This window comes from Oncorhynchus clarkii, chromosome 10 (assembly GCF_045791955.1).
Source record: "Oncorhynchus clarkii lewisi isolate Uvic-CL-2024 chromosome 10, UVic_Ocla_1.0, whole genome shotgun sequence".
Classification (NCBI taxonomy): domain Eukaryota; kingdom Metazoa; phylum Chordata; class Actinopteri; order Salmoniformes; family Salmonidae; genus Oncorhynchus; species Oncorhynchus clarkii.
Window position 1 is genome coordinate 35209104 of NC_092156.1, and position 23429 is coordinate 35232532.

A 23429-nucleotide genomic window follows, 5' to 3' on the forward strand; every position below is an offset into this window, starting at 1 on the left:
TATGATATGTAAGGAATTACAATTTGTATGATATGTTACGAATGCAATTGCTGTGGCTAATGTTAGGGTTTAGTTCAGGGAATTTTAACAGGATCCGTCCCTTTTTTTCAATTTTCACCTGAAATTAAATACCCAAATCTAACTGCCTGTAGCTCAGGCATTGAAGCAAGGATATGCATATTCTTGATACAATTTGAAAGGAAACACTTTGAAGTTTGTGGAAATGTGAAATTAATGTAAGAGAATATAACACATTAGATCTGTTAAAAGAAAATAAAAAGAAAAAAACAATCGTTTTTTTGTATTTTTTTTGTACCATCATCTTTGAAATGCAAGAGAAAGGCCTTAATGTATTATTCCAGCCCAGTTGCATTTAGATTTTGGCCACTAGATGGAAGCAGTGTATGTGCACATTTTTAGACTGATCCAATGAACCATTGCATTTCTGTTCAAAATTTTGTATCAAGACTGACCATATGTGCCTAATTGGTTTATTAATAACTTTTCAAGTTCATAACTGTGCACTCTCCTCAAACAATAGCATGGTAGACTTTCACTGTAATAGCTACTGTAAATTGGACAGTGCAGTTAGATTAACAAGAATTTAAGCTTCATGCCAATATCAGATATGTCTATGTCCTGGGAGATGTTCTTGTTACTTACAGTCTCATGCTAATTGCATTAGCCTACGTTAGCTCAACCGTCACGTGGGGGACCCACCGATCCTGTAGATGTTAAAAACATAGGCATGTCTTCAGGAATATCTCCAAAGACCACTTACACAGGTGATGAGAGGGTGACCAATTTGCCTGGCATTCATTTAATATCCCTGTCAATAATATATTTAGAAATATAATTTAGCCTAATGCAATTTTTTTCATGTAAACAAATGTAATCTTCACCGGATAGTTTATAGATGATGCATTAAAGTCTACCAGTAATTTGATATACCCTCAACTAGCCCACTTGAGTAGAGTAGATCAGATGTTAGATGATACCATGGTATCTTGACTCTCTTTACACCATGTGGACAAACTCTACACTGCGCCCGCGCGGTTTCTTCCCAGCCAACAAAGTCTGCAGTGGCGGGATGGGGAGGATGATGTTATAATTCAACGTTAGATCAAGTTTGATCAACGTCCCCCTGCTGGCCCAATTGGATGATCCTCATTCACAATAAGATCCGCTTCTCGCTCCACCACCATCTTTGAGATAAGTCTTTGCCTTTTCCCCTCTCAACGGCATAAGATTCGCTTTGCTGCAGTTCCGCTCGCACCTCAACGTACCTGTAGTATATCACTGGTAGTACACAGTGAGAGCTGCTTACACGTCTGGCGGATTTTCTGTGCGCATAGGCTTGTGTACATGGTTTTCCTATATCAGATTCGTTTGAGGAGTTAAATTCAGAGGCCGGAGAAAATGAGGCATCGCGTAATAGCCATTGTCCTTTTTTTGTTGTGGCTTTTTGGGAAATCGCATGGAGCGTTTCCAAACCAGATAAATATAGGTAAGTTATATTTGAAATAGCATAACTAACATGTTTTTTCTTTAGCCTGAACATAAAACGAGATCAATGTACATTAAGACAGTGTTGTGTGGTATTGACTTCATTTTATATTTGCATAATTAATTGTCAAGTTGATCAGTAATAGCCTACACTAACGACAGGTGGGGTAATAGCCACCTAAGCGAAACACCGCTTTAGAGTGGGGGTGGGTGAAAATGGCACAAAGTTGCTCATAGCCTATTTAAGTACTGTATCTTTCTACAGAACTTTCCACGACTGCAATGGGCAGTGTAGATAATACATTAACAAGTTAATCTATGTATAATTAAATGGGTGGTGTTTATTCTAGATAAAGTAAGGGTCATCCATGTGATGCGTAAAATTGGACTGATGATTTATAAGGACTGATATTGACGTCATACTATATTTTCATGAAACATTATAAGAGCAACTAGGCAATGAAAAGTCATATTCTTCGTAATCTCCTATTCTCTTTCTTCTATAGGTGGTCTCTTTATGCGCTCTACAGTGCAGGAGCACAGCGCTTTCAGATTCGCTGTCCAGCTGTATAATACCAATCAAAATGTGACGGAAAAACCTTTCCATCTCAATTACAATGTAGACAATCTCGAATCCTCGAACAGCTTCTCCGTCACACATGCTTGTGAGTACCATGATACTCAATTATTGCAATGTATTTCATTCAACAAATACCAAAACCGCCCCCCCCCCCCCCCAAAATTAATGAGAAAATATTGTAGCCCAACAGTACACCCACTCACATAGACACATTATAAAGCTGTTGTGTCAATGCAGCATCTTTTAAACTGGGTTGATTCAAGATTGAGAATAAAACACATATATAGTTTAACTGTTAATTCTTTCCTTTCTGGATATAATATCTTCCTTTGTATACAAAACACTTTTTCACACCACTATGATTGTGAATAGAGCTTGATTTGTTTAGGAGGATACCATAGAATAGATGATTCTATAGAAATACTGTTTGTGTGTAGGTGTGGAGTAAGTTTGACTATACAAGCCCCAGTTTATTTTTAGATGAAGCCATTGATATTTCAAATAGGTGGTTGTTGAGGTAATTTTTACATAGCCTACTAATCCAAATGACAGATTCAGTTCTCTGTTATATCACTGCTTTTTGTAAATCTACACACTGTAGCAGACAGATGTACACTATTGTATACAATAATAGCAGGTTAGGGTCAGCCTGGTTTATGAAACACAGTGGTGCATAAGTACAGTACAAATGTGTAATGTATACGATGAAGCACAGTAAACTTGTCATGTGTGTCTATAGCTGAGATAAAGGCTTTAAACAATGGCATGACAATGTCGCGGTCATCATATGTAGGAAATGCTACTCCTTCCATGGATACAATTCAACAGAGGTGGCTGTTGTTCTGTTGAAAAGCTGTATGCTAATATTGATCTGGTATGACAATTCCACATTCCTCTGGCAGAGTAGCATCTCTCTGCCCTGGGTGTAAAACATTGTTCATTTATGGCACTTGACAGTGTTGTCTTCTCTTTTAGTTGCTGATCACTTGAGGCACTATTGTAAGATCACAGCGATAGGTCTGTAATGAGGGTGCACATGGATAAGCCTGCAGTGTATCCCAGTGTTGGTCTTTATTTAACCCCCCTGTATCTGGGTGCATCATTTTGCTAGAGCCTATGCTGCAAGTTGTTGGATTTACGATGTATCAAAATCCATTTGCTGTCACTGTGATAAAATAATTTTGTTAAAATAATTTTCCTCTCTTAGATTTGTCGAATGAATTCTCATGAATTACTGGAACAGACTATTTAATTTGATTGCCATGGGAGATATAGACCTTTAATTGGAGCGGATGGGTTTTAGTTATTTCAGGATTTATGAAATGCCTCCAGATGCTCTATTATAGTGATCAATCTGACAGAATATGGGTATGTCACATGACTGACATGCAAGTATGAGCACATTTCTGTAGCATATTCCACTGTGATTAGATACAGTATTGCCGTTTCTAGTGTGAGTATTTATCTCTTCAGTTCATAGAGGAGCCAATGCCAACATCAGTTTGATGCTACATAGCTACCCCAGGATACAATGTTTTTGCTTTGACATGGAACCTTTGATGAGAAACCAGACATGGTGTCCTTCATTTACGGTATCTGCACCCTGCAGTTCAGTTCAGTATTGCATTGTTTATGGAAGACAGTCAGCTATGGATAGCGTTTCTTTTCTTTTTACCTGAAAATAAATATATTTATCTGTTTGCTTATTTAATATTCAACATGTTGGAGCTGGGAGTGTATTCTAATGTCAGGTCTTGGCATTTGTTTTTGTTGAAGGGCATGCAATGGGACCCTCTGGTTCATTCAAGATGAGAATGGTTGTAGACAGTGAGCAGGCTTCCAAAGTCTTGCTGACTACCTCTCGCTGCACTGGATGCATCTGAGTGTCAGAAGCACTCGTTTGGCACGCTAACTTCTCTCTAACTGTACTTCTCTAAGGATCAGTCAGACTATTCACATCTGTGTCAGCAAACAGAATTAGCTGCTCAGATAGTTGTGTATCTCAATAAAGAGAAAAAAGACGAGGACATCTGGAGCTTGCTTGATGCCTTTGGGGGGGCTTGTCTGGGGGGGCTTGTCTGGGGGGGCTTGTCTGGGGTGGCTTGTCTGGGGGGGCTTGTCTGGGGGGGCTTGTCTATAAAAATACAAAACCACCTCTCTCATTGTAATGGTTTTGTAGAGCTACAAATGGACATTTGTCCTTCTGTGTGATTTTTGTGTTTTATTTTTTAATATTTTTTAATATTGCAGTATTTCCATGCTGAATCATAGTGATCTTAGTTTTTGGAAACCGTGTCTGTTATAAGCATGACACAAAAGAAAATCAGAAATGAATATCAGTCAGACTTCCACGAAGCCTTCATAAAGCATTCATAACACCCAGTGCCAAGATATAATGGTATTCTGTTTGTCACTTCCTCTTTGAAGTTGACATCAGAAGAAGAAGGGGGAGAGTAGCCAACATGGATTACCTTTGACTTAGACCAGAGAGGCTACAAAGCCTGACTTTTCAATGTGCAGCACTTCTATAATATTCATTTTCACATTTATTAAATGAGATCATTCATTGCATCTATTTAGCATCAGTGGGCAATTTTTGTCCATTAACATTATTGGACAATAACACAATAATTAATTACTCACCATTTTTACTGTCAGATGAAATGACCAAATGGATGATATGTATGTACACTGAACAAAAATATAAATGCAACATGTAACATTTTGGTTCCATGTTTCATTAGCTGAACAAAAATATCCCAGAAATGTTCCATACCAAAAAGCTTTTTTCTCTCAAATTTTGTGGACAAATTTGTGTTCATCCCTGTTAGTGAGCATTTCTCCTTTGTCAAGATAATCCATCCACCTGACAGGTGTGGCATATTAAGAAGCTGATTAAACAGCATGACCATTACACAAGTGCACCTTGTGCTGGGGACAATAAAATACCAAATCAAATGTTATTGGTCATATACACATGGTTATCAGATGTTATTGCGAGTGTAGCGAAATGCTTATACTTCTAGATCCGACAGTGCAGCAGTATCTAACAGGTAATATCTAACAATTCTACAACAAAACCTAAGACAATCTATTAAAGGAATGGGATGAGACTATATAAGTATAAAATATATGGATGAGCAGTGACAGAGTGGCTGAGATAGTAAAGAATAGATAGTGAATGATACAGTATACATCATATACATATGAGATGAGTAATGTGAGATATGTAAACATTCTTAAAGTGGCATTAATAAAGTGACTAGTGTTCCATTTATTAAAGTGGCCAATGATATCAAGTCTGTAGGTAGGCAGCCACTTCTCTGTGCTAGTGGTGGCTGTTTAACAATCTGATTGCCTTCAGATAGAAGCTGTTTTTCAATCTCTCTGTCCCAGCTTTGATGCACCTGTACTGATCTCGCCTTCTGGATGGAAGTGGGGTGAACAGGCAGTGGCTCGGGTGGTTATTGTCCTTGATGATCATATTTGCCTTCCTGTGACATCGGGTGTTGTAGGTGTCCTGGAGAGCAGGTAGATTGCCCCCAGAGATACGTTGTGCAGACCGCACCACCCTCTGGAGCGCCTTGCGGTTGTGGGCGGTGCAGTTGCCGTACCAGGCAGTAATACAGAGTGACAGGATGCTCTCAATTGTGCACCTGTAAAAGTTAGTGAGGGTTTTCGGTGACAGGCCACATTCTTTCAGCCTCCTGAGATTGAGGAGGCACTGTTGCGCCTTATTCATCACACTGTCTGTATGCATGGACCATTTCAGTTTGTCGGTGATATGCACCTTCTCCACTGTTGTCCCGTCGATGTGGATATGTGGGTGCTCCCTTTGCTGTTTCCTGAAGTCCAAGTCATCTCTTTTGTTTTGCTGACATTGAGAGAGAGGTTGTTTTCCTGACACCACACTCCAAGGGCCCTCAACTTCTCGCTGCAGACGGTCTCATCGTTGTTGGTAATCTGTTGTGTTGTCTGCAAATTTGATGATTGAGTTGGAGGTGCGCATAAGGTGCGCATGGTCACACAGTCGTGGGTGAACACAGAGTACAGGAGGGGACTGAGAACACACCCTTGTGGGGCCCCAGTGTTGAGGATCAGCGGAGTGGAGATGTTGTTTCCTACCTTCACCACCTGGGGGCGGCCCGTCAGGACGTCCAGAACCCAGTTGCCCAGGATGGGATCGAGACCCAGGGTCTCAAGCTTAATGATGTTTTTGGAGGGTACTATAGTGTTAAATGCTGAGCTGTAGTCAATGAACAGAATTCTTACATAGGTATTCCTTTTGTCCAGATGGGATAGGGCAGTATGCCGTGTGATGGCGATTGCATCATCTGTGGACCTTTTGGTGCGGTAAGCAAATTGAAATGGGTCTAGGGTGACAGGTAAGGTGGAGGTGATATGATCCTTGACTAGTCTCTCAAAGCACATCATGATGACAGAAGTGAGTGCTACGGGGCGATAGTAATTTAGTTCAGTTACCTTAGCTTTCTTGGGAACAGGATCAATGGTGGTCCTCTTGAAGCATGTGGGGACAGAAGACTGGGATAGGGATTGATTGAATATGTCCGTAAACACACTAGCCATCTGGTCTGCGCATGCTCTGAGGACGTGGCAAGGGATGCTGTCTGGGCCGGCAGCCTTGCGAGGGTTAACACGTTAAAATGTTTTACTCACGTCGGCCACGGAGAAGGAGAGCCCACAGGCTTTGGTAGCGGGCCGCGTCGGTGGCACTGAATTGTCCTCAAAGTACCCAAAGAAGTTGTTTAATTTGTCTGGATGCAAGACGTCGATGTCCGCGAAGGGGCTGGTTATCTTTTTGTAATCCGTGATTGTCTGTAGACCCTGCCACATATGTCTCGTGTTTGAGCTGTTGCATTGCGTCTCTATACTGACACTCTGCTTGTTTGATTGCCTCACAGAGGGAATAACTTGACTGTTTGTATTTGGTCATATTTCCAGTCGCCTTGCCGTAATTAAATGTGGTGGTACGTGCTTTCAGTTTTGCATGAATGCTGCCATCAATCCACAGTTTCTGGTTAGGGAAGGTTTTAATAGTCACAGTGAGTACAACATCTCCTATACACTTCCTTGTAAACTCGCTCACTGAGTCAGCGTATGCGTCAATGTTATTATCTGAGGCTACCCGGAACATATCCCAGTCCACGTGATTGAAGCAATCTTGAAGCGTGGAAACCGATTGGTCAGACCAGCTTTGGATAAACCTAAGCACGGGCGCTTCCTGTTTTAGTTTCTGCCTATAGGAGGGAAGCAACAAAATGGAGTAATGGTCAGATTTGCCAAAAGGAGGGCGGGGGAGGGCCTTGTATGCATCGCGGAAGTGGTTGAGTGTGTTACTCGCTCGTGTACTGAAATCGATATGCTGATAGAATTTAGGTAGCCTTGTTCTCAGATTAGCTTTGTTAAAATCCCCAGCTACAATAAATGCAGCCTCAGGATAGATGGTTTCCAGTTTGCATAAAGTCCAGTGAAGTTCCTTGATGGCCGTCTTGGTATCCGCTTGCGGGGGGGTATACATGGCTGTGACGATAACCGAGGAGAGTTCTCTTGGGAGATAATACGGTCGGCATTTGATTGTGAGGAATTCTAGGTCAGGTGAACAAAAGGACATAGGTTCCTGTATGATGTTACAATTACAACAAACAGTTGCATATACCCTGACTCTGCGTGCAATGAACGCAAGAGAAGTGACACAATTTCACCTGGTTAATATTGCCTGCTAACCTGGATTTCTTTTAGCTAAATATGCAGGTTTAAAAATATATACTTCTGTGTATTGATTTTAAGAAAGGCATTGGTGTTTATGGTTTTTCTGCAAATGCGCTTTTGTTAAATCAACCCCCGTTTGGCGAAGTTGGCTGTCTTTGTTAGGAAGAAATGGTCTTCACACAGTTCGCAACGAGCCAGGCGGCCCAAACTGCTGCATACCCTGACTCTGTTGCACAGAATGCAAGAGAAGTGACACAGTTTCCCTAGTTAAAGGAAATTCATGTCAGCAGGCAATATTAACTAAATATGCAGGTTTAAAAATATATACTTGTGTATTGATTTTAAGAAAGGCATTGATGTTTATGGTTAGGTACATGTTGGAGCAACGACAGTCCTTTTTCACGAATGCGCACCGCATTGATTATATGCAACGCAGGACACGCTAGATAAACTAGTAATATCCTCAACCATGTGTAGTTAACTAGTGATTATGATTGATTGATTGATTGTTTTTTATAAGATAAGTTTAATGCTAGCTAGCAACTTACCTTGGCTTCTTACTGCATTTGCGTAACAGGCAGGCTCCTCGTGGAGTGCAATGAGAGGCAGGTGGTTAGAGCGTTGGACTAGTTAACTTGCAAGATTGAATCCCCGAGCTGACAAGGTAAAAATCTGTCATTCTGCTCCTGAACAAGGGAACAGTTAACCCACCGTTCCTAGGCCGTCATTGAAAATAAGAATGTGTTCTTAACTGACTTGCCTAGTTAAATAAAGGTGTAAAAAAAATAAAATAATAATTCGGCCAAAATCGGTGTCCAAAAATACCGAATTCCGATTGTTATAAAAAATCGGCCATTACGATTAATTGGTCAACCTCTAGTGCAGACAAAGGATCCGCTTTGGGAAAGTCGTATTCCTGGTCGTAGTGCTGGTTGTGCTGGTAAGTTGATGTCTCTCTGATATCCAATAGTTCTTCCCGGTTGTATGTAATAACACTTAAGGTTTTCTGGGCTAACAATGTAAGAAATAATACATGAAAAACAAAATACTGCTCAGTTTCCTAAGGACTAGAAGAGAAGCTGCCATCTCTATCGGCGCCATCTTGCTCAGTAAAAATGTGCCGTTTTGTCACAAGCAGCAGAGTTACCACTGCTGCTGAGGATAAGTTCATTAGAGTTACCAGCCTCAGAAATTGCAGCCAAATAAATGCTTCACAGAGTTCAAGTAACAGACACATCTCAACATCAACTGTTCAGAGGAGACTGCGTGAATCAGGCCTTCATGGTCTAATTGCTGCAAAGAAACCATTACTAAAGGGACTAATAATAAGAAGAGACTTGCTTGGGACAAGAAACACGAGCAATGGACTGGTGGAAATCTGTCCTTTGGTTTGATGAGTCCAAATATGAGATTTTTGGTTCCAACCGCCGTGTCTTTGTGAGACGCGGAGTACGTGAACGGATGATCTCCTCATGTGTGGTTCCCACTGTGAAGCAAAGAGGAGGAGGTGTGATGGTGTGGGAGTGCTTTGCTGGTGACACTGTCAGTGATTTATTTAGAATTCCAGGCACACTTAACCAGCATGGCTACCACAGCATTCTGCAGTGATATGCCATCCCATCCTGTTTGCTCTTAGTTTGCTGTGTTTATCAACAGGACAATGACCCAAAATAGACCTCCAGGCTGTGTAAGGGCTATTTGACCAAGAAGGAGAGTGATGGAGTGCTGCATCAGATGACCTGGCCTCCACAATCACCTGACCTCAAACCAATTGAGATGGTTTGGGATGAGTTGGACTGCAGAGTGAAGGAAAAGCAGCCAGCAAGTGCTCAGCATATGTTGGAACTTCTTCTCTCAACCAGGTGAAGCTGGTTGAGAGAATGTCAAGAGTGTGAAAAGCTGTCATCAAGGCAAAGGGTGGCTACTTTGAAGAATCAAAAATCAAAAATATATTTGGATTTGTTTAACACTTTTTTGGTTACTACATAATTCCATATGTTTTTTTATTTCATAGTTCTGATGTCTTCACTATTATTCTACAATGTAGAAAATAGTAAAAGTAAAGGAACACCCTTGAATGAGTAGGTGTGTCAGAACTTTTGACTGGTTCTGTATGTGTGTATGTTCTTTCATCTCAGAAGATACTCTTTATTCTCTCAGCCTCACTCCATAACCCTTTAATGTGGGATTTTACATGGGTCTGCTGCTACTCATTCCTTAATGCATTCTCATGCTTCCTCAAAACACCTGCATAACAGATGGATATTCAGTTTGAAGATGGAACATAGCAGATGTCTCCCACTTAACGAAAAATCTGTTTGATTTTTCTTCTATTTATGAGACCTGGAACATATAAGACAGGATCGTCTGTAACATAAGGATGTTAACAGTGGGACAATGCTAACAATACAATCAACTGAGCTGGTAGAAAAGGAGTTGCATTATTTAAATGCTTTTCAAAGGGTTTTTCTCTAGTGAGAGAAGTCATATGGTGTCTCACTATACAGAGTGCTATAATAGCTTGTTTTGAGATGTTATTCTTGTGTAAATGGCACGTTTTGGGATTTTTTGTTGTTGTCTGTGGAGACTTTGTATCTTAAAAAAATGCCCATTCATCTACAAAGGGTTAAACAAATGTCTTTGAATCACATGATCGAATCAGGCGATCAATTACATATATGGTAGGGAGTCATAACATGTGTAAATGATTTATCGATTAGGAGCCACTTGTAAGAATTGCCAGTCAGATTAGAATAACGTCCGTCGCTCTATAGCTCTCCCCTGGTTGGGTCAGGATGTAATGATAGTCACACATCCCCATCGGCCATGTTATTGCCTGAGAAGATCAATAGGCTGAAGGCCACAGGACAGGGCAGTGCTTCACTGTGGTGAAGACTATGGAGAGATCAGCTCTCACGGCCCATATCTTTCTCTCAATATTTCCTGATATGTGACAGAACAGAATTCATTTCACCAGAGCTTTCTATTACTTCAAAGAGTGTAGACTTCTAGGAAAAATATAAGCCCCCGAGAGCTTGACACATATGGCTGTATGGTACACAACCAACACAAATATACACATGCTTAACTGACTATCACTGTGCAATATGAAATAAATATATTGTTTTGGTATTTTTCATAGTAATATTGTCTGTGCAGTGAAAAGTAGGGAGGTGGAGGGAGACAGGCGTATGCCAAAACATTGGCCTTAGGGTCCGCTGACTATATCATGCTAGTCAATGTGGAGGTGAACTGAGTCACACTGGGATGATGTGCTGTGGTGAGGAGGGTGGACAGGACAGTGGAGAGAATCACCACCGAGCTCCTCCATTTCACCATGTATTAAACCCATCATCATGCTGCAATAGTGGAGGTCTAGGCTAGCACCAGTGGAACTGGATTCATAGCCACCATGCACTTACTTATGCATGTTTTATTATAATAGCACCACGTTGTCAGTTATATTGAAATAAGTAAAGACAAACTAAAGCTGTGTCACGTTCGTCGTATGAAGGAGACCAAGGCGCAGCGTGGTATGCGTACATTCTCTTTATTAAAAGAATGAACACCGAACAAACTAACAAAATAACAAACGAAACGTGAAGCTATACAATAGAGTGCTGACAGGCAACTACACATAGTCAAGATTGCACAAACACCAAAGGGAAATGGCTACCTAAATATGATCCCCAATCAGAGACAATGATAAACAGCTGTCTCTGATTGGGAACCATATCAGGCCAACATAGAATTACAAAAACCCCTAGACCTACAAAACCCTAGAAATACAAAAACCCTAGACAATACAAAAACCCTAAACAATACAAAAACCCTAAACAATACAAAACTAGCGTACCCACCCTAGTCACACCCAGACCTAACCAACATATAACGAAAACAGAGATATCTCAGGTCAGGGTGTGACCGTACACCCCCAAAAGGTGCGGACTCCCGGCCGGGTGGGCATCAACCCTCGGTGGCGGCTCCGGTTCTGGTCGCAGCCCCCCCTATTTACGCTGATCCCTCCGCCTTTATAGAACCGGACTGCGGATCATCGCCGGAGGCCCCGGACTGGGAATCGTCGCCGGAGACCCCGGACTGGGGACCGTCGGTGGAGGTTCCGGACTGGGGACCGTCGCCGGAAGCTCCGGACTGGGGACCGTCGCCGGAAGCTCCGGACTGGGGACTGTCGCCGGAAGCTCCGGACTGGGGACTGTCGCCGGAAGCTCCGGACTGGGAACTGTCGCCGGAAGCTCTGGACTGTGGAGGCGCACTGGAGGCCTGATGCGTGGGACCGGTACTGGTGACACCGGGCTGATGACACACACCTCAGGGCGAGTGCGGAGAGGAGGCACAGGATGTACTGAACTGTGGAGGCGCACTGGAGACCTGATGCGTGGGACCGGTACAGGTGACACCGGGCTGATGACACACACCTCAGGGCGAGTGCGGAGAGGAGGCACAGGACGTACTGGACTGTAGAGACGCACTGGAGACCTGGAGCGTAGAGCTGGCACAATGCGTCCTGGCTGGATGCTCACTTGAGCCCGGCAAGTGCGGGGCGCTAGCACAGGACGCACTGGGCTGTGCAGAGGCACCGGAGACACAGTAACGCAGAGCCGGCGCAGGATATCCTGGTCCAAGGAGGTGTACTGGAGACCAGGAGCGCTGAGCCGACACCATCCGTCCTAGCTGGATGCCCATTCTAGCCCGGGAAATGCGAAGAGCTGGAATAGAGCGCACCGGGCTATGAATGCGAACTGGAGACACCGTGCGCATCACTGCGTAACACGGTGTCTGACCAATCACACGCTCCCCACGGTAAGCACGAGGAGTTGGCTCAGGTCTCCCACCCGACTCAGCCAATCTCCCCTTGTGCCACCCCCCAAAAAATATTATGGGGCTGCCTCTCGTGCTTGTCTCGTTGGTACAACTCCTCGTAATATCGCCGTTCCGCTTTCGCTGCCTCTATTTCTTCCTTCGGACGGCGATACTCCCCCGCCTGCATCCAGGGTCCTGCTCCATCCAGGATCTCCTCCCAGGTCCATTCCTCCTGAACACGCTGCTTGATCCATTTTTGTTGGGATCTTCTGTCACATTCGTTATAAGTATCGGACCAAGGCGCAGCGTGGTATGCGTACATTCTTATTTATTTAAAGAATGAACACTGAACAAACTAACAAAATGAACCGTGAAGCTATACAAACGAGTGCTGACAGGCAACTACACATAGACAAAATCCCACAAACACCAAAGAGAAATGGCTACCTAAATATGATCCCCAATCAGAGACAACGATAAACAGCTGTCTCTGATTGGGAACCATATCAGGCTAACATAGAATTACAAAACCCCCTAGACCTACAAAACCCTAGACATACAAAAACCCTAGACAATACAAAAACCCTAAACAATACAAAACTAGCGTACCCACCCTAGTCACACCCTGACCTAACCAAAATATAAAGAAAACAGAGATATCTCAGGTCAGGGTGTGACAAGCTGATATCTTCAGATAATGTACAAACACTTTACATGGCTGTCTGTGCATCTGACCCTAAAAGGAGGAATAGTCCCAAACTGCTCTGTGAACATACAGTATAACCACAGTAAAAAGCCCCACCATGCATCTTTTAGAACTTACTCCATGCCCCAAATCTGAAGTAAAAGCATCAGGGTCTTCATGCACCACAATTTCTTCAGAGATATACTTCTATTTTATCAGATGTTATTATATCAGTATATTATTTATATAGCGTTGAAAAGCAGCTCCTAATCTCTCCCTGCCCTTCATATGACTCAACCAGCACAGTGCTATTGAAGCACCCGAAAGCTCTATCACAGTACATACAGCACTGAACAGTCCCGCTGATGCACCACTACCAGCAGCACCATCTGACTGCCATCTGATCTGGGTTATAATGAATAACATTACATCAGACTTATGATTATTGCCTGAAACAAAATCAGGGATTTGATTAGAAGTCAGGGGGGTGTTGGACGGAGCGCAGAGAGAGATCTGCTCACAATTCCTCTGGAATTAGACTGCCCCTGCTAAACCACCTTTGGGTCAGACTGTGGACAATTCCAAAATAGGCCATTCCAAGAGAGTAACTATCTTACTCATCCACTCAGAGGTAATGTTCACTGTTAGTTACATGCGCTGAGCAATATTTCAGCCAAAATCAAAGGCATGCAATTAATTTACCTTTGAGAACTTCATAGAGAATTCCTCTCATGATGACCATGTTTGAAGCGAACCTTTCCTGATCAGTGGCCATATGGTTTGTCGCTAGCTGAGCTTCAATAGTACGTCTATGGGCATAGCTCCAGGACAATAACTTAGCTCTAGGGTCATGTTTGAACGTGGAGTTATGTGGAGGTTTTCTTGGAAGGAGACACCAGGGATGAGAGAGAGACTAGTGGAGATGTAAACTGATGTACTGATAAAACACCTTTGGTGCTGTTAACACTACATCCATTGTGAAGAAGAAGGAATGTTCCACACTTTTTGTTCATTCAGGGGAACGTTTCTTAATGTTTTGTTAATCCTTAACTGTGTGTGTGATATTTATTCGTTCTTAGAGGATGGAGGGCCAATTTGCAGTCTTCATCTACACTCTTAGAGAAAAAAGTTATATCTAGAACCTAAAATGTTTTTTCAGCTGTCCCATTAGGAGAACCCTTTGAAGAACCCTTTTTGTTCCAGGGAGAACCCTTTTTTGGTTCCACGTAGGACCCTTTCCATTTTACATAGAACCAGAAAGGATTCTCCCTCGTACCAAAAGGGTTCTCCTATGGGGACTGCCGAAAACCCTTTTGGAGCCCTTTTTTCTAAGAGCGTAGTGGAGAATAGATGGTAATGAGATACAGCTCAATCCATTCTGTTCACTGGAGGGCAAATTCAACAAACTGCATATTTAATACCAATATCAAAAGACACACTTAGAGTGAACTTGAACATGGAGGCTGCTGTCAAAGATATATTTGTATTTTGAAATATATAATGTTTTATGCTAAACAGCAGTTTGGTGGTCTTGTTATTCCATTTAAAACATCTGACCTCCAGCCTAGGTGTGCTCTTGACCAGAGATGATCCCATATCTCCACTCAGAGTTATTCTAGCTTGCCTATTTATCTATCGTTGGGATCTTTCATTGCAGCAATTGCTGTTTGTCCCAGAAAAAGCAGGAACCCATGGAAACACTTATTCCCTGCAGCAGCATGCCCTATATAAGATATAGATCAGACATACCAGGGGTAATGATGGGACAACTGCATTCAAATTCATTTTACAATATGGCATAGAGAGCACAGCACCCGCAGTGCCTATTTTACCAATAGAATGGTTTGGAGGAAAAATGTACGTCTTCAATCTAATGTCAATTATTCTCCCAGCTCTGTGAGAGCACAGGTGGACAAGATAGTCCCATTGCTACTCTGAGTGCTGCTCATTTATAAAGGCAACCTCATGAATGACGGCCCAGCACTGGGGACCAGTGTTGACAAATATGTTGACCCCAGAGAAGAGCAGCTTCCATAGAATGTCTCTCTGTCTCACCTAGAACCAGACTAATTTAGGATATGATCTGGTGGCAGAGTAGGACGTGTATTTACAGAGAGCAGATAATAATGTTAGGATATATTATTAATTTGATTTAATCCGAGCCGGGTCAGAGTGCTGGAACCTACTGTAAAACGTAATTATCTCTATAGCTAGAAACTTCCACCCACAACAGTATCATATCATGATCATTGACTCTCAATCTGGTGGGTGATAAACACTGTAATAATATTAGTATTATTACATGCTTGTATTGGTAATGGTCAAGAATTTGTCCTTGTGGAATGACTGAGTTCTGAGATTTTTGACAATTGACCCAGTCGATAAAGATGGATAAAATTAAATTCCCTTGAAGGCACAAGCATATGTAGTGGAGAGTAATGTGAGAGTCTGCCTCTGTTCTTTTGTTTCATTTGAAAGTTGAAAGTGTACCCTCTGGATTTGTGGAGCACTCGGACAGACTGAGAAACTTTCCCAAAGCGTGTCATTTTTGTTATAATGTACTGACAAAAAAAACACAGTCTTGTCAGTTTGGATGTCTTGCCCCAGGTTGACAAGCAGTCATCTTCAGTTTTGTCGTGGGGTTATCATTTGGTAGCATGACATAAATACAAGAGCTTAACAAATTCAGAAGAATCTGTTCTGACTGAAAATAATTTTGTGGAACACAGGATGTCTCTTTATAATCATTGTGTCTGAGCAAACATCAATCTTCAGCAGTGGACAGACACTATGTTTACCCTCGTGTTTATTTCCCAAGCAGTGAGCATATTCAAATGATTTTGAGTCCTTCCAGGAATGCCTTGCAAGACAATCCAAATTGGTTTCTACAGTTTGTTCAAACTTCACTATGGACACATGCTGTGCTTTTGTGACCTTCACTTTGACCTTCACTTTGACCTTCACTTTGAGACTGCAGCATAAGTATTGTGTTATGAAAGATTTTCTGTTCTTTGTGTGCTCCCGCACATTGGCTAACCTGGCTATCTGCATTGTGTCCCACCACCCACCAACCCCACTTTTATGCTACTGCTACTCTCTGTTCATCATATATGCATAGTAACTTTAACCATATCTACATGTACATACTACCTCAATCAGCCTGACTAACCGGTGTCTGTATAGAGCCTCGCTACTGTTATTTCAAATGTCTTTTTACTGTTGTTTTATTTCTTTACTTACCTACACACACACACACACATACTTTTTTCTCCGCACTATTGGTTAGAGCCTGTAAGTAAGCATTTCACTGTAGGGTCTACTACACCTGTTGTATTCAGCGCACGTGACAAATAAACTTTGATTTGATTTGATTTAGCGGAAACAACATTTTCTGGTCATTAGTGCAATGACCTCTCCTTGACTTTATACACTGTGTTTATCCGTAACCATGGTTTGCACTACTCTGCCATCATTGCCTGTGGGTCATTGGAGAAAGGAAATATTGACGCTGGCTTCCAGTACTACATACACCCACCCGCAAATACCAGAGGTAGATCTAGCACCATGAATGACAGACAGTAGCTAGGTTTCCATCCAATTGGCGAAAGATGTTCATGCAATATTCTAAAATCCCCCCCAAAAACAATATACACATTTTCACACCAGAGATGTCTCCATCAAATTGTTTTGTTACAGATAAACGGTTGTGCATGATGACATACCATTTGCAGTTAAGTTCCCATGTACTGAATAAAATATACAAGTTCAATGGGTTTCCATCGCATTTTCCACTGTACTGAAGGTTTTCTCACAAAATGTTTTACTTTATATAGCGAGTATGCCCACTCTGGTATAGGCGCGTGCGTACGCGCGTGCGTATAGCCTACATGATGATATTATTATTATGGACAAAAGAGCGAACTCATTTTTATTTGTCATATGGCAGCCAAGTATCGATTATCATGTCACCAGAATAAGACCCTCGATATTTATTGGAAAGTAGCATCAAGCTAAAAGAAAAGCAAAAAAAATTGTCCATTAAAATAACATCAAATTGATCAGAAATACAGTGTAGACATTATTAATGTTGTAAATGACTATTGTAGCTGGAAACAGCTGATTTTTAATGGAATATTTACATAGGCTACAGAGGCCCACTGTTAGCAACCATCACTCCTGTGTTCCAATGGCACGTTGTGTTAGCTAATCCAAGTTTATAATTGAAAAAGGCTAATTGATCATTAGAAAACCCTTTTGCAAATATGTTAGCACAGCTGAAAACTGTTGTCTGATTAAAGAAGCAATAAAACTGGCGTTCTTCAGACTAGTTGAGTATCTGGAGCATCAGCATTTGTAGGTTCGATTACAGGCTCAAAATGTCCAGAAACAAAATGATTTCTTCTGAAACTCGTCAGTCTATTCTTCTTCTGAGAAATGAAGGCTATTCCATGAGAGAAATTGACAAGAAACTGAAGATCTCGTACAACGCTGTGTACTACTCCCTTCACAGAACAACGCAAACTGGCTATAACCAGAATAGAAAGAGGAGTGGGAGGCCCCGGTGCACAACTGAGCAAGAGGACAAGTACATTAGAGTGTCTAGGTAGAAACAGACGCCTCACAAGTCCTCAACTGGCAGCTTCATTAAATAGTACCCGAAAAACACCAGTCTCAACGTCAACAGTGAAGAGGCAACTCCGGGATGCTGGCCTTCCAGTTGTATTGCTTTTTTCATCAGAACAACAGTTTTCAGCTGTGCTAACATATTTGCAAAATGGTTTTCTAATTATCAATTAGCCTTTTAAAATGATCAACTATTGCTGATAATGGGCCTCTGTATGCCTATGTAGATATTCCATTAAAAAATCAGCTGTTTCCAGCTACAATAGTCATTTACAAGATTAACAATGTCTACACTGTATTTCTGATCAATTTGATGTTATTTTAATGGACAAAAAAATGTTGCTTTTCTTTCAAAAACAAGAACATTTCTAAGTGACCCCAAACTTTTGAACGGTAGTGTATATATGAATCAAAATGTCTCAATTAATTCCTTTGTCAGTCTTTAAATAGATGAAAGTAGCATAGGACGTCTGCATCAGGGGATGATTTTTCTAGACAGAGCATTAGGAGCACTACAGACATAGTGGCTGATATCCTGACACGTTTAAACATCCCCAGCTTGGACCACATTTGGAGGAGGTCACTTCTCACACCTGACTAGACTAACAGGTTCTCCTCAGCATGTGGTAAATTAAGTTGTATAGAAAATTAACAAAGTAACAGATGGATTTTGGCATCCGTGCATTGAATCACGGTAATTGATAAACAAAGATAATTACATACAGTCTGAATAGAATGTCACCTTGCCAGTCTCAAATTAGTCTCTAAATGAAAGACTTAACCCCATGGAGATACAAAACACAGTAGGGTTCTATTTAATTTTGTGCTTAACCCAATCCCCAGTACTGAACACCCAGTTCCAACACATGCAGAAGGCAGTATGTTCTGCCCACAATGCACTTGGTGGTAATGGTGAGGTTGTAAAATGGCATCAGTGTTGGATGATCCTGAGAGGGAGTCATTGGGATGTGCAGTGCCCCTTTCAACCTGTGCGTCAGAATGTGCATGCATGTCTAGTGTGGCAACCAAGCGACAGTGATCTCTACTGACAGGTCACAATGGCCCCCTCCGCCGCTGAAAGATTTTGCACTCTTACACAACAGCTAGCTATAACAGTGCACAATGAAGCTCTGAACTGAAGGTTGTGCTGTGATTCACTATTACCTGAGATTATTCAAGGACAACAAGCTATGTGCTTCACATTTAGAAGCCTAATGAAAAACGAACCAACCACACCATTGAGCCTGTGAATAATTTAAAGGTGCTGTATTTATAGCTTTCAAGGACTTGCTTGTACCTCGTTCTTAATTCCACTCGGCATTTGTACAGATGTAAGATCTTCATTTGAGCCAGTTTGCTACAGCAGGGAAATAATCCTGCAGCAACAGGAAGTGTGAATTATTTTGTGGATTTTAATTAATGTACATTTTTGTAGGGGTTGATACAAATGTTTATAAGGGAGAATCAGGTCTGACATTTCAAAGTGGAAACCTCAAATACACTACAAGTTCTCTTGCAACAGGGTGATCAAATTAAGATCCTACATCTCTACTGAATTGGCAAAAGCAGTTAATTGAGCATCACACTACTGCCTCAAAGACAAATTAAATGATGATGAATTGTGAAACCACAAAGAGGATGAACATTTTATGATGTGCTTGATGAAAGGTAATCGTACAAGAATCACTTCATGTTCATTTATAACCCCCCATGGCAGTTTGTCAGTTTATTAAATCTTTCAGTACATTTTCAGAACAAGCATCAGCTTGAAATGAGTTGTCTAAGCTGGCACTTGTGTCATATCAACTTTTATATACAGTAGAACTATGGGTTTCACTCTTATACTGTCTGTCTATAGAGGAGTGTGTTGGTGGATTTTAAGGAGATTCGGGAAGGTATTTGATCCTGTGAGGTTAGCAGGCAATATTCCAAGGAGACATTTCATACTGGGTTTCATGGTGATGATGCACAGCCCTCTGGTGTCACGATGGAATTCCTCCCATTACAATCGTCTGAACAGTGGTGGTGCTGCTACAGTGCTGCTTCACATGCATAATTATTGAATCCCCTAACCCTTTCCTCACAAAAAGCATACAACACACTGTAAATCATCCGAGTGCAACATTTCTCGTGAGGCTTTCTTGTGATTTCTTTCAACTCTCCAATCAAGGGCTTTGATGCAAAGCTAGCAGCATTTAAGAAAGCAATGACTTTAAAGAACATGACATCTGTATCCAGCATGTTCTCCTCTCCTTCCCCAGCTCTTCATAAACAGTCTGGGGCTGTTGTTCCTGCAATATGCAAATGTATGTGTGGGTGGAGGGTTAGCTGTGTTGCTGTTCCACCATGTTGGACTATTAAAGCATTCTCTCATACAGGACCATAATAGTCAGTGGGCCTGACCGTTGCTCACTCAGGCTGATTTCCACCTAATTATTTTTGTTTTACTTGTGGGCTGCATACATACGCCAGTAGGCCTGAGATTAGGCCTACCGCTAATCCACCTCAGATGTGTTCTGAGGACAGAAGTGAAAACACAGGAAGACCATTGGTGCAACTTCATGTTATTTACTTACCTGTTGGAAGATGTATCCCAACCAACATCTCACTTTGGTGCCTGAGGGATACATAATGCCTACTCACTGAATTTCTGTTTTCAATATTATAAACAGAGGAGCAGTTTCCCTAGTACTAGTTCACAGCTCTAACATCATGGGTATAACAGAAGCAGAGGCCCCTCTTTTTATTTCTGTAGTATGTCACGTTTTGTTTGCATTCAGGGACCCTTTTCAGCCCGATAATAACTTTGGTCATTTGTGACTATGATAAGATTGGACTAGCGATGACAACTCGCCTCTGGGTGGAATGAGCACAAGGCACAGAAAATGCGTCATAAAATGTCTCTGTGCTTGTCGGCTGTATCTGATGAATAACCATATCAGCCGATAGACCTGGGGAATTAGACGGAAGGCTGTTCCTTTTACATTTTTTATCACATTTTCAACCTCTCCTTGACCCAGTCTGTAATACCTACATGTTTCAAGCAGACCACCATATCAAATCAAATTGTATTTGTCACATGCGCCAGACCTTACAGTGAAATTATTACTTACAAGCCCTTAACCAACAATGCAGTTTTAAGAAAAATAAGTGTTAAGTAAAAAATAGATAAATAAAAAATAAAAGTAACAAATAATTAAAGAGCAGCAGTAAAATAACAATAGCGAGGCTATATACAGGGGGTACCGGTACAGAGTCAATGTGCGGGGGCACCGGTTAGTCGAGGAAATTGAGGTAATATTTACATGTAGGTAATATGTACATGTATAGTCCCTGTGCCCAAGAACGCCAAGGTAACCTGTCTAAATGCCCTGCCCGTAGCACTCACATCTGTAGCCATGAAATGCTTTGAAAGGCTGGTCATGGCTCACATCAACACCATCATCTCAGACACACTGTACCCACTCCAATTTGCATACCGCCCAACAGATCCACAGATGACGCAATCTGTATTGCACTCCACACTGCCCTCGCTCATCTGGACAAGAGGAACACCTATGTGAGAATGATGTTCATTGACTACAGCTCAGCATTCAACACCATAGTGCCTTCCAAGTTCATCACTAAGCTAAAGATTCTGGGACTAAACACCTCCCTCTGCACCTGGATCCTGGACTTCCTGGTGGACGGCCTGGTGAGGGTAGGCAACAACACATCTGCCCCACTGACCCTCAACACGGGGGGAGTGCGTGCTTAGTACTCCCTGTTCAAGCCCTGGCCGTGCACGACTCCAACACCATCATTAAGTTTGCTGACGAAACGGCGGTGATAGGCCTGATCACCGACGACGATGAGACAACTTATAGGAAGGTCAGAGACCTGGCAGTGTATTGCCAGGACAACAACCTTTCCCTCAATGTCACCAAGACAAAGTAGTTGATCGTAGAATAGAGGAAACGGGGGGGGGTCGAGTACTGTTCCACTGTTAGTCCACACCTGTTGTTTACGAAGCATGTGACAAATCAAATGAGCGTTTGATTTGATTCATGTATTTATTTAAAAAAAAATAGATTAGATGTCAGGTCCATATGAAGTTACTGCCTGTTACAACCACAAAAACACTCACATTCCCTCATTATGTGTTATCTCACTGCTCATTATGGCATTACAGATGGATCTGATTAGGCACAATTTCATTTGGTTTAATGCATGCCATCTATAAAATACAAGTCAATTATATAAAGACAGTCGGTCTGGAATCAATCTCATGGAATACATTTATTTTCATGGGACAGCCAGGAAAAATAAATGTCCCTCTTCTGGGATAAGAGAAGGAAGTATGTATTTATTTTGAAACACAGGGGTGCTGTGGCCACAGGCATGCTTTAGGTATGCTTGAACAGTCTTGAGAGCAGTGAAATGCATTTGAAGCATAACAGCAGCATATTGTACCATTGGTTATGTTGTCTGTCTAACAGTGCTTCCCACATTACAGTAGGATAAAAACAGTATTTTCCACATCCAAAACAATTTCACATCCAGTAGTTAGTAAGGCTGTGGCTTTGAACATGTGCCGGTTGTTTCTCTTTCTCAATAAGTATACCGTAAGAGTATTATGATGTCTTTCATCTACAGTATTTGTATTTTGTTGTTATTTCATATAATTTCAAATATTGTGTGTAGTGTGTGTGACGTGTGTCAGCAGCTGTTGTGGGCTCTGCTCTATTATGTCCCTGAACATGTGGCCCTTGTACAGGTTGCCATGCTGCTTAGAGCCTCTCCCTGGGCCCCTGACCTGCCTCTCACCCAGGATGCCTCTCTGAAGAAGGGGGAAGTTGCCCTGGACAGCAGTCAACACTCTCCACCCTGCTAGCTCCCAGCACCACAGTAGAGTACAGCCAGCCCAGTACCAACAGAGGTTACTTGTCTTAGGCATTACCTAATAACTGTATAACCTAATAACCTCACCCTCAGGCAACAGCATTTCTAGTCATCCAGTGCCCCAGAGGGTGATGCAGTTGTCCATAGTAGGCCCACATCCACTGTCTGTCTGCCGTCAGACCCCAGGACCTTTAAACAAGCATGACAATGCCACCAGCCATACTGCTCGTTCTGTGCGTGATTTCCTGCAAGACAGGAATGTCAGTGTTCTGCCATGGCCAGTGAAGAGCCCGGATCTCAATTCCATTGAGCACGTCTGGGACCTGTTGGATCAGAGGATGAGGGCTAGGGCCATTCCCCCCCAGAAATGTCTGGGAACTTGCAGGTGCCTTGGTGGAAGAGTGGGTTACGCTCATCCTTACTCCATTAGAGATATAATAACCTATGTAGGAGGTTGGCCTCAGCAATGTCAAGGAGCTTGGTTTGCCTTAGTTAGCCCGTAATGCGCTCTTACCACTCTACTCAGTCACATGGATGGGGGATTGATTTTCTGACTGCCTTACTGATGCCTCTTTTGTTACCTTGTCTGGGCAAGGAAAGCAG

At 42.1% G+C, this 23429-nt stretch overlaps 1 protein-coding gene across 1 annotated transcript in view; it reads left to right on the top strand.

The window, feature by feature from the left end:
• Positions 1-1110: 1110 nt before the first annotated feature.
• The window catches only part of LOC139418351 (glutamate receptor 3), a 106464-nt gene continuing 84145 nt past the window's right edge, over positions 1111-23429 (top strand). Inside the window, exons 1-2 of the mRNA XM_071167740.1 lie at positions 1111-1507; positions 2013-2171. Of these exons, the coding sequence (XP_071023841.1) occupies positions 1420-1507; positions 2013-2171 (247 nt within the window). The 5' untranslated portion in view covers positions 1111-1419. The remainder of the gene's footprint in view (positions 1508-2012; positions 2172-23429) is intronic.